Source organism: Primulina huaijiensis, chromosome 8, assembly GCF_012295235.1.
Source record: "Primulina huaijiensis isolate GDHJ02 chromosome 8, ASM1229523v2, whole genome shotgun sequence".
Lineage (NCBI taxonomy): Eukaryota > Viridiplantae > Streptophyta > Magnoliopsida > Lamiales > Gesneriaceae > Primulina > Primulina huaijiensis.
In genome coordinates this window covers 19,452,405-19,464,182 of record NC_133313.1, presented here as the reverse complement: position 1 = coordinate 19,464,182, position 11,778 = coordinate 19,452,405, and the positions used below count along the sequence as shown (strand labels likewise).

Here is an 11,778-nt window from a genome sequence, read left to right as displayed (position 1 = left end):
TATGAAGTGTTGTGGTAGGTTTTAGGTTTTAGGTTTTACCGTCGCTTTAGGTCTTAACTAACAATTTGCGACGGTTTAGGTTTTACCGTCGCTTTTAACAACAGTTTTGTATTAAACTGTCGCTAATGGCGACGGTTGTGAATTTGTCGCTAATAGCGACGTACTTATTCCGTCGCTATTAGCGACGGTTATAATATAACCGTCGCTAATTTGAATTTCTGGCGACGGTTATATTTAACTGTCGCTAATGTTAGCGACAGCTTGACTAAAACCGTCGCTACTTTAGCGACGAATTGAAAGAAACCGTCGCTAATATAAATATTGCGACGGATTTCAAAAAACCGTCGCTAAATATTAATGGCGCACATTTTATGCACGCTGTCGTTTATATGATTTTTTAACGGCACACATAAACGCACGCCGCGGATAAGTAATATCCGCAGCGTGCGTTTTAAGCACGCCGTTAATACTGTCAAGTGCAATAATATCAACAGCGCACATATGAGTGCACGCCGTTAAAAGTAATATTCGCAGCGTGCTTTTAATGCACGCCGTTGATGACGTGCTGCGGAAAATCATTTTTCTTGTAGTGGTCCTTCAGGGTCAACAACCTCGTAGCTCGATCCTTGAGTCGCGACTTGCTCCATGAGCTATGCACAACTCGTGTGAACATCAAAAACGGTTTTGGAAAATCCTAGAATACATTGGAAATCGAGAGTACAATGAAAGAGGTGTGATAATTTTGAATCCCGAGTGCCATGTTTATGCGTAGAGTTCAGAAGCTCCGAACTCGGGTTCGGAAGATCTGAACTATACGTGTCACCTGCATCTTGACACCTCATGGTTCTGAAGCTCTGAACGCCTACGTGTCGATGCTCATCGGCCATGATATTTTTTTTGGTTGCATGGATTTGGAAGATTAGAACTAGGGTTCTGAAGGTCCAATCTGATCGGTGGTTTCGAACTGGCCTTGGGTCTTTCCGAATCGATTAGTTTTTTTAAGTGTCAGGTTATCACATCTCAATTCAGTACTTTCAGAATAAAAATTCAAATCAAACCAAATCTTATCGGTTTACAAAATTTCAAATCAAACGAAACCAAATTATGAATAATTCCGATTTGGTTTGATTTAGATTATTAATTTTAAATTTTGAGTTTCATAATAAATTAATACATGAGATTTATAATTTACCAAGTTACATAATTTTTAAACTTATAAGAAAACGTAAAATTTGTTATTGTGGTTATGTTTATGGGGTAAATTCTGTAATAAATAAATTCTCGATGTAATTATACTACTTACAAAACTTACTAACAATCAATAAAATATTTCATATTCAAGATAAATAACATAAAAGTAGCAAAATATTTTACATAATTATTTATATTAATATAATCGGTGTGGTTTGATTTATTTTTATTTAAAACTTTAACAAAACCAAATTTTTTTGTTTGGTTGCTTTTAAAACCAATTTAAATTGTGGTTGACTCTAATCGATCCAAATAGTTTGGTTTTATAGCTCGGTTTCTGAGCACCCCTATTAAGAATGTTAAGCAAAAATTTAATCGATTTTCATTTTGGATTTTCTATTTCTGTACATTGAATTGAGATTTAGTAAAATAGTGTGTGGTAACCTAGTACGCAAAGTCTCTATGTTGCCCAGTCAAAAAAACTAATGGTGTACAACTATAACCGCTGACTAATCATCTCGATAGCGATAACCATTTGAAAAGTCCGAAGGAATGTTGTTTAGTAACTTATCATATGATAACTTATTTTTATGATTGGACATCTTCATTTTCATACTAACGAAACGTGACGTTTAAAATCACAGATGTTATAAGTATCGAGCTCGAACGACCTTTATCCTTATTTATATATCTAAATCGTCTATGAACGAGTTTAGAATATATGGTAACTAAAATGTGTTTCATGATCAATGTAACATGTACCATCTCATTGTACCTTAGTATATTCAAGGTATTTAACTATGTAACTTGTATGAGTATATAGATAAAGCGTAAAATATTGTTAAAATGAAGATTGTTTATTATATAAGAGTCAATAAAGCTCACACCACAAGTTGGGTTGTTAAACACCTCCTATAATATTATCATCATTTTTAAGCTCATGGGTCGCAATGTGGGTTAACTTCATTTGTTTTGGTTGGCATTTTTTCTATTAGATTTGAAATTTTGATGGTAATGAACTTTATTTTTTACAACACCAAATCTTGTTAGCTTCATAATTAAGGGAAACAGAAAATGAAATGTAGTCCGATTATTGAAATAAGAATTTTGTTTTGATTTCATGTGCTATAGGACATTTATATGTGGTTGGAACAGTTTTTAAGATGGATATTTGGACTTAACTCAACTCTAAAAGTTAGTTTAAGGGAAAAAGATTTTTCAAGTCCATATATACAAATCTCGAGGATTTTTAATCCAACCGATGTGAGACATTTTACACACCTGAAAATGTCTTGTAAACTTCATGCTCCAATTGTTCATTGCTGAGTAAATATTGTAACTTGGACCTAACTCAATCTCAAAATCTAGCTCAAGAGGGAGGATTTTCCAAGCTTATTTATACAACTTCCAATTATTTAAATCAGCCGATGTGGGATATCTAATACATCATCACATGCCCAAGAACGAACAACTGAATCATAGAGTTTACAAGACAATACCGGGTGGCTCTTAGGGAAGTCCAACACATAACAGTAGGTCTGAGCTCTAATATCATGTTAAGATTGAGATTTTGACATAATTCAACTCCAAAATCTAACTTAAAGGAGGATTGTCCACGCTCATATACACAACTCTCAAGGACTTAATTCATCTTATGTGAGATATTTAACATATCAGCTCACGCCCAAGAATAAACAACTAGAACATGAAGTTTACAAGATATTATCAAGTGATCCATATGAGCAGTTCAACATATAACAGTGAGTCTAAGCTTTGATATCGTGTTAAGATTGAAATTTCGAACTAACACAACTTCAAAAACTACCTCAATATGAAGAATTTTCCAAATCTATATATATTTGTTCTCAGCAAATTTTGAAATAAAAATCCAAGAATAATTTTTGTAAGAGATTGAAAATGTAGTAAGTAGTTCAGCAAAATCCCATAAGCACAATGTTTGACGTGAATTCTACAGGCTTGTAGGTCGAAGCCGCCAATATGAGATAAATCCAATATATATGCATTGACGAATTATTGGTCTATATATATAGATTCTACACACAGACTAATCAATGGATGAGATTATACGATAATATCAATTCCCTTATTATTGGTCTACCATTCGTCGTTTTATCAAAAATTATAATTGATGGTAACGATGTAACTCAAATCTTTTAAACCATACAACAGCTCCAACATTGCGTTTCGATCACTGTAACGAACATAGATAATTATTGTACTCAACAATCAATATCGCAAAAATTGCATTTGCTGCAATCAATGAGAAACGAACATGTGATCTTGACTTTGATACCAATTATAAGATCGAACGTTTTTTGCTTTATCAAAACTTATATCTGGTGGTAACGATACAACTCAAATTTTTTAACTCGTACAACAATTCAAGCACTACTTTTCGATTGCTCTAACCGATAGGAACAATTATTACACCCAACAAAAACCTTACTGCCACTTTACAGAACCGTATATGATATTTTCACCTCATACGGCTGTTGAGATCATGTTCTCACGATCGAATTTTATACTAAATTTTTTTAAAAAATTACATAATTTTTTATTTAATCAAAATTATGATGTCCAACACCTCCAAAAAAAAGTGTCGCTTGATAAAGTTCAAACATTTAACAAAATGGATCGAATTTAAATTTAAGATTAATTTGAATTGAGCTTGATCAAAAATATCATTTTACATACTTGTTTGGATTTATTTAGACATAAATTTCTATTTTTCAAATTTTAGAAAATGGATTTTATCATTTATCTCTTGGAGAAATTAATTAATTAATCTATTACTATATTAAAGTTGAGACATTTATTTGTATGTGGTGTGATCTTTTTATATTGCCTCTATCAATTTTTAAAATCTCCATATTACCTTTTATTTTTTTATTTAAACGATTTATTTACTAGGTTAAAGTCAAGACATATATTGGTCCTCCATATGGCTTTTTCATATTGCCCTTTATCCATTTTTATGATTATGATATTGCATCTATTTTTTATTTAAATAATAAAATTATCTTTATTCTACAACCTTCAAAAATTGATGAAACAAAAATAATAAATTAAAAAAACTAAGATTGAACAAGCATCGTATCAATTATACTCGAGTGTAGTTCAATTCTCGAGGTAGCCCGGGTGGTAAGATACCTAGGTGCTTGTATGAGAATCCGGACTCTTGACTGCCCGGGAAGAGAAGTAATGCACGGGTCTTGAATAAAGTGCTCGGTATATGAACTCTGATCTGGGCTATCCAATGAATAAATCGGGTCATCCATAACCCAGATCTTTATGGGGATATCATTTTGTAATGTTGTTTATCAATTATGTGTCGACAAAATTACAGATAACATTAAATGTGGAGACAAATTGACATATGACATTGAATATGCAAGATTTGTTGAAAAATTAAAGTCATATTTTTCGGAGTTGTCAAATTTAGATGATATTTGTCTTCTCTTGTTGACAAGTCAAAAGAACTCTATAAATAGATGATATTTGTCTTCTCTCATGCCATTCTCGAATATTGCTCTCATTTTCTCCGATTAAGCGCTCCATTGCTCACCACAAAACTGACACCTTTTCCAGCTCCTCAACGATGAACGATGGCGTATTGTTGGAGGGGGCCCGACAGGTGTAGAGCTAGCGGGAGAAATCAGTGTAGATTTCCCTGATAAAAAAGTAACAATAGTGCACCGGAGATCAAGATTATTGGAATTTATTGGAGAAAAGGCAGGAGAAAAGCGCTAAATTGGTTGACTTCAAAGAAAGTTGAGGTCATTTCGAACCAATCTGCCAACCTGAACTCTGCTGTTTATGAAACATCACGTGGGAGAGAGAACAGTAGCTGATTGCCATTTCCTTTGTACGGGTCTGGGAATTAGTTCATCTTGGTTAAAGGAGACGATCTTGAGAGATTAGCTTAGACATGGAAGAGAGCTTGATGGTTGATGCTAACTTGCGGGTCAAGGGTCACCCAAATGTCTTCGCCATTGGAGATATAACTGATATTTCGGTAAGCTTTTTTTATTTCATCCTAGATTAATAATAATCTCCCTTGTCCGTCGCTCTATGTAGCAAAGAGGAGTTATGTTGGGACAATACTGTACTTGAATCGTTCATTTATTATTCGAAATCGCTTCTTGTAGGAACTAAAACTAGGATTCTTGACCAGTTACCATGCCTCCTTTGCTGCCAAGAACTTGAAGTTGCTAATGAGTGGCAGAAACAAAACTAAACTCTCTACGTACACGCCTGGTCCGCCAGCAGCTATGCAAATCCGCTGCCTTACACTTTCAGGGCGTATTCATGGTATGATGAAATCCGGAGATTTGTTTGTGACAAAATCACGCGAGGAACTTGGTCTGAGGTCTTCGTTCTATTTGATGGAACTATTTCCAGCATTGAGAAGATTTGATTTACATTCTGGTGCAGCTTGTAGCAACACACTGTATTTTTCGCGTTTTCTTGTGGAATATTTGAAAAAGAGTGGTGTTCTCCGAGCATTTGGCCTTTGGTAAAAACACATATCGGGTGTGGAAAATATGGGACAGTGTGTGCTATAAGAAGTGACAGAAACAGAAATATGGATCTATTCGAATTAAAATTTTAAACTCTAAAATCTTTTAATATTTTTCTCGTTTTATAAAAACACCTCAAAAGTTCAAACTTTTTTATGAATTTCAATCAAGAAATTAAAACATTTTGTCGTGCTAAATATAAAATATGCGGATTATATGTAATGTTTCATATCTTTGTCAAATAATTTAATTAAAATTATCAGAATATAGTTGTTGTCAATAATATATCAACTAATTGTTTTAATAGATCCGGATCCTGTCGGGTTCAAATTCGAGTCTAATTAGAGTAAGCCCGACCCATTCGGATGAAATCGAAAATATTCGATCTCCTTTTATTTTTACACCGCTGCCGTTTGATCAGCGGAGTTCTGCTGTGTCGATTTCCTTTGAAATTTGTTTGTCATTCATTCCCGGTTAGAGAGAAGATGAGGCGAGTTTTTGGTGCGAAGAAAGAGAAAGAACCACAGCCATCACTTCAAGAATCCTCCGACCGGGTATGTAGTTTTAGTAATTCTGAATTCAATTTTGCTCAAGGGTTTGGGGGATTCACCGAATTGCCGTGGTTGTCTTTTTGTCGAATTTTATGAGTCGATCTCTGTTCTGTGCATTAGCGTCCATATGGCATTAAATGTATTTCTGTGGTATCAGTATTGCTGATTTTCTGGTTTAAGTTTGGTTGTAGTTTCCGGACATAAATGTAATTTGTGGCCCCTTATGAACTCGTGTTTCTCTTCGTAGACTCACCATTCTATATTTTTCTCTAGCGAATCAAATTTGTGTGATTTTGTTGTGTAGTTGAGTAATTACTCTGTTGGATCGTTAAACATGCGCAGATGGTTTTAATTTCAGATAAATAAAAGAGGTGATACCATTGACGAGAAGATAAAAAAACTTGATACTGAACTTGCTAGATACAAAGAGCAGATCAAGAAAACTCGACCCGGTCCAGCACAAGAAGCTGTCAAAGCTAGAGCCATGAGGGTTCTCAAGCAAAAGAGAATGTGAGTTACTTCCTTTACGTAATTGGTTATTAGTTTCTGTTGCTACTCTGTCCACATTTTGGTAATCGAATTATTCTTCTTGCTAACGGTTTAGATGGGTAATTTTCATTTTGACATGAGGCGATATAAAGGATTTCTTAAAGAAAGTCGATCGCCGAGCGTTGGGTTTCATTGGATTTGATTTTTATATGTTTGTACCTTTGATTATAAGAAGTTGGAAGCTAGGCTCCAGTCCAAAGTTATCTACAATGATGATTTGAAATCCAGCTCAGATGCCAACTGTTGATCTCGTCACCCACTCTGTTACCCTGTTTAATTTTGGATCAAAACTTCTGTAGTAAACATGACCCTTTGTTTATCTGCATCGATGATTAGAAATCCAGCTAAGATGTCAACTGTTGGTTCCCATCACCCAGTCTGTTTCCCTGTTTTAGTTAGGCTCAAAACCGACCTAGTGAACATAACCCTTTATTTATCTTACGAACTGTTTGACCCAGCTGATGTGAAGTATGGGGTCGGAAAGCAGTTTGTGGTTTAGTGGAAGTGTTCAACTTGAGTTTTCACAACTCTTTTCGATTTTTCGAGCCCGATGTGTTCTGAAAATAAAGATGGAGGATGAAAAAAAGCTTGGTATTTTGTTGATTGCCAGTGTGCAATAGTAAGGAAGTTAACATCCACTAGAACACACTTTACGTATTACTTGAATTGCAACATACAAATATAGTGCCAGGTCACTCACGTTTTGATAAAATTAACAGTTTTTTGAAATATATTCGAACAGGTATGAAGGTCAACGCGATATGCTATTCAATCAGACATTCAACCTAGATCAAGTTGCCTTTGCGGCAGATGGAATCAAAGATGCCCAACAAACAGTATGTTTTAGAGATCTTTCATTTGCTGTGTTCTCCTTGATGACTCCATGTCAAAATGCACACTCAATCCATTCCCCATTTTCCCATTGTTTTTTCTAGGAGAATTAAATTGTATTGTTAAATTTTCGGATATGCGTTTTGTAGAAGTCGAATGTCATAGATATGTGTATTATAGATTGTGTTGTTTATGTATCCACAGCCCTGATCAACAGATCTTCTGCATGATATTGATCTACTATTGACTTATTTTATGGTTTAGAACATTTGTTTTGTTGTGGTCTAAAGCAAATTGTTTTCTTTATGTTTGTTTTACTCTTTGCATTTAGCCCGTCAATTCTGGAGCTTTGTGATGAATACCTTATAGAACAATTTATGATCCTGTCATCGAGTATCACTTTTCTGGGTTCGTCAAATTCACAGAACAATGTCTTTTCCTTGTTAGCACCCCACAGGGAAAAGTTCAAGACTTGTGAGGCGGAGCTTATTCTGTAACGTGATTGGAAACTGCTGCCTACCTCCTTAGAGGTAGGGGGATCACCCATTTGTCATGAAGAAGGGGACTTCGGTTGTGATATTTTGTGACTAATCCTGCAGTAGTAATCTGATATGCTTTCGTGTGCCTATCAAAGATGCAAATGTTTTCTTGGTTGGCACTTTTAGAAACTCATATACATTTGTTTATCACTTGTGCTATTTATAACTAGTTATATCACATGTTTTCAAGATGTCTGCTTTGAAGTCGGCGAATAAAGAGCTCAAAGGAATGATGAAGACTGTGAAAATTCAAGATGTAGATGTTTGTGCCTCACTCCTAACACCCTTTCTCATTTAAGCAAAGGATTTTTTTGTTTGATATTTTTCTTATATTTCCTAGTGGAATTTTATTGTTTGTAGAACTTACAAGATGAAATGTTGGACCTCATGGATGTGAGCAATGACATCCAAGAGTCTCTTGGTAGAAGCTATAATGTACCTGATGACGTTGATGAGGATGAACTGTTGTGTGGTAAAGTTGAATCTAAACTCCGTTTGTTAATCGAAATCAATAGCATTTTTGTATTTTGATGAAGGATGTTGATCGATATGATAGTTTGCGAATTGCGTTGATGAAATACTAGAATTGTACTTCTGCATAAATAATGAAAATACGAAAATTTAAGCTGTTTTTGCTTTCATTCCATCTAATGATAATGTAGCGTCCTTACCCGAGCCACTACTAAACAGACTACTAAGCATGCAACATTAAAACTTAATAACAACAATTAAACAGCGGAAACCAAATACTTAATCATCTTACAACCCAAATTAAAACAGAGCAAACAACAGCAGTCTTAAACATTAATACAACCATATCGAAACATAATTCTAAACAATAAAACGATGAACCACATAAAACCTCCACTGGATCACCACCGAAAACTCAACTGCTCTAGCCACTGCCCTGGTCGTCCGAACCGTCCAACCTAAGACCTGCCCCGTGGAATGGGGTGCCCAAGATGAAAACAAGGACGTGAGCGACAATCGTCCAATACGAGAATGTACGAGTATACAAACTGATATGATGCATGCGAAATGCAATATGCTCGGATATCAAGGATCAAGTCAAGAATCTCATGCTCAGTCTAGAGGCGCCTGAGTGTGTAGTCTCTGATCTGCCCTAGGCATGTTTTGGCTCCCACACTCATCATCAAGACGTGGACCTACAATGTCCAGGTCATCAGAGCCCGCGGGTCCCGTCGGACACTGTAGCTCTCGATGCCCCATCGTCCACAATACAGAATAGGGCTGAGCGGCCCCAACAAACGAGGTATATCTCAAAAGATATCAGGCTCAACATGATATGTCATGCATAATATGCCAAAGCAGTAAAACATGTATAATGCAACACATAAATATGCAGCATATAAGTGTGTATACTACGCTTGGATATCTCAGTCAGTACATCACGTACCTTACTAAAACAATCTGACAGAAAGCTCTTAACCTAGACAATACCAACAATATGAAATCACTATCAAACCAGATTCTGAATTACCAAACATGCTATAAAGTTCTTCCTAAAGGCTTTAGGATTATACCTGCGTCCGTCGTCAGCCCACTGATGATGTCTCGATCTCAGCTCACCGACCCCCCCGAGTCGACACTAGCTCTGAAACTTCCCGACACCAAAGTGCCCTAGAAACTGACTAGAAAACCTAAGGTAAAAGACTATAACTCTCTCTCTGAAGGATGCGGTGTAGGAAACAAAAGAATTCGGCTTCCATTTATAGGCTGCATCCTGACTATTTCAGAAATCCGAATCAATCTTATCTGCCAAGTGGCAGAATCTCATTCGTCTGGTTGGATTTCTCGAGATAACGTAATCGGAAGTAGATCAGGTTATCCATTTAAAATTCGGTGGATCCAACAGATTAATCCCAAATTATCAATTCGTTAATAATACTTAATTAACAACTCTTTAATTATCTCTTAATTAATACTTCATTCAAAATAAGAATTCAGGTCATTACAGATAAACTTGGTTCTTATTCCAAACATTGTGCTATATTAAGATGATCAACCACCCATCTTCAAATTTCCATCTGACGGGTTCATGTGATAAATTCTTATCTTTTTTGCTTTGTACATGTGCAAACAGATGTTTTTATACCCTCTAATCAATTGATGGTGATAATAATTGTTTTGATTTTGATGTTGAGTGACATATATTAAAGTACTTGCTTTGAATTTATGTGTCCCATTAGACAATAAACATTAGCTAAATGTTTGTTTCTAAGTTTTGCTGCAATCACTCGGAAAGAGAAGAAAATTTAATCTCCTGCACAGAGTGAATAAATGATGTCACTCTTGCTTCTTTTTGCATGTAAGTGTGTCAGATTCTTCCACTAAATGAAACACGGATCACACATCCAAGCCTTTAAAGTAGTAGAGGAATATAAATCTGAATCAGGGGATCTGGAGCCCAACAACTTGGTGCACGGGGAGAGCTAGAATTTCTTCCTAATTCTCACTGGCATGCTATGTTAGGGTTCAGGCTAAGTAGTGTCTTTGGATGCTTCAGAGATTCTGCATTCCTTGAATGAACATATTTTGTATGGTTATTCAGAGCTTGATGCTCTAGAAGCAGACATGGGTTTTGAAACTGAAAGTGATGGAGTCCCTGCATATCTTCAACCTGACAAGGAAGCAGAACTCGATTTTCCATCAGCACCAACGGGCAAAGCAAATGTGCAGGTAACCTTTTTTTTCCCAAATCAAAAGTTTTTTCTTTTCTTTTCTTTTTTCTTTTTCCTGTAAAAGTTGTTTTTTGTTATGCTAGATTGCTGTAGTTTTAGCTAATTTTATTTTGCATATTTGAAAATATCTTCACTGATGTTCGAGAGATAATTGGAATATAACCTTATTTGTATATGGTTACTTATCATGTCTACATCTTTGAGTACCCCGGTCTACTGTTTTTTTTTATCATTTCAAAGCTTGAGTTTTGGCACAGGAGGAATAACAGTTTTAAAATTTATGTGATATACCCTAGCTCATTAATTTGAAATAAGAACCAAGTTTAATCGCTATGCACCATATACAAGAGCAACACCTCCTGCAGTGTATATTATTCGAAAAATACATTAAAATGTGCCTGAAAAAGAAATACGTGAGGAGACCTGGGCATCGCAGTTTGTAGGTTTATGCATTATTCTAAATTTTATGCACCATTTCTTGTTATTGTATATTTTGTTATGGCCATCTCTATCCTATCCTTGAGACACTTTTTTGCTTGACAGGATGTGGATGAACTAGGATTACCTTCTGTTCCTGAAGCATCACTCCGAAGTTAGAGATCAAGTTGCAGAACTTTGTTAAATATCAAATGTAATATTTCGTCTGTCCCTATATTGGCATTCTGAATTTTCATGGTTGTTTGACACAGATATTGGTATTGGATGATGTGAAACATACAGAACTCGTGATAAAACGAAAGCAAATGTTAGAATAAATATATTTTGTTGATGTCCGATTTGAATCATCAACTGAAACCGAGCCATCTTTTTAAAATCAGAACACGAATAGTTGCCATATCTTTCAATTTAAGTTTTCAAATATCAGAACTTTATC

General features: G+C 35.3%; 1 protein-coding gene, 1 long non-coding RNA gene and 1 pseudogene across 3 annotated transcripts; 2 read left to right on the top strand and 1 right to left on the bottom strand.

The window, feature by feature from the left end:
• Nucleotides 1-4,374: 4,374 nt before the first annotated feature.
• On the top strand, nucleotides 4,375-5,732 carry LOC140982150 (uncharacterized; annotated as a pseudogene).
• Nucleotides 5,733-6,093: 361 nt separating this feature from the next.
• Nucleotides 6,094-11,673, top strand: LOC140983015 (vacuolar protein sorting-associated protein 60.1-like). 2 transcript variants are annotated; one of them, XR_012176374.1, is made up of 7 exons: nucleotides 6,094-6,286; nucleotides 6,642-6,793; nucleotides 7,575-7,668; nucleotides 8,393-8,464; nucleotides 8,563-8,674; nucleotides 10,537-10,902; nucleotides 11,448-11,673. XR_012176374.1 is itself a non-coding variant. In XM_073449870.1 (7 exons), the coding sequence occupies exons 1-7, from the start codon at nucleotides 6,098-6,100 to the stop codon at nucleotides 11,499-11,501; spliced, it is 801 nt and encodes a 266-aa protein (XP_073305971.1). In that variant the 5' UTR covers nucleotides 6,096-6,097; the 3' UTR covers nucleotides 11,502-11,673. The 2 variants fall into 2 exon arrangements, 1 of the variants encoding a protein (XP_073305971.1); XM_073449870.1 differs by having other exon boundaries at nucleotides 6,096-6,286; nucleotides 10,775-10,902.
• On the bottom strand, nucleotides 6,902-7,567 carry LOC140983018 (uncharacterized). The gene is made up of 2 exons (XR_012176376.1): nucleotides 7,190-7,567; nucleotides 6,902-7,072 (listed from the first exon to the last, which is right to left on the bottom strand). It is a non-coding gene; the product is annotated as an uncharacterized lncRNA (long non-coding RNA).
• Nucleotides 11,674-11,778: the final 105 nt, after the last annotated feature.

Coding starts and splice junctions, on each gene's coding strand:
- LOC140983015 (XM_073449870.1), top strand. CDS start 6,098: ATGAAATCGAAAATATTCGATCTCCTTTTATTTTTACACCGCTGCCGT. Junction 6,287..6,641: donor TTCAAGAATCCTCCGACCGG/GTATGTAGTTTT, acceptor TTTTAATTTCAG/ATAAATAAAAGAGGTGATAC. Junction 7,669..8,392: donor TCAAAGATGCCCAACAAACA/GTATGTTTTAGA, acceptor CATGTTTTCAAG/ATGTCTGCTTTGAAGTCGGC.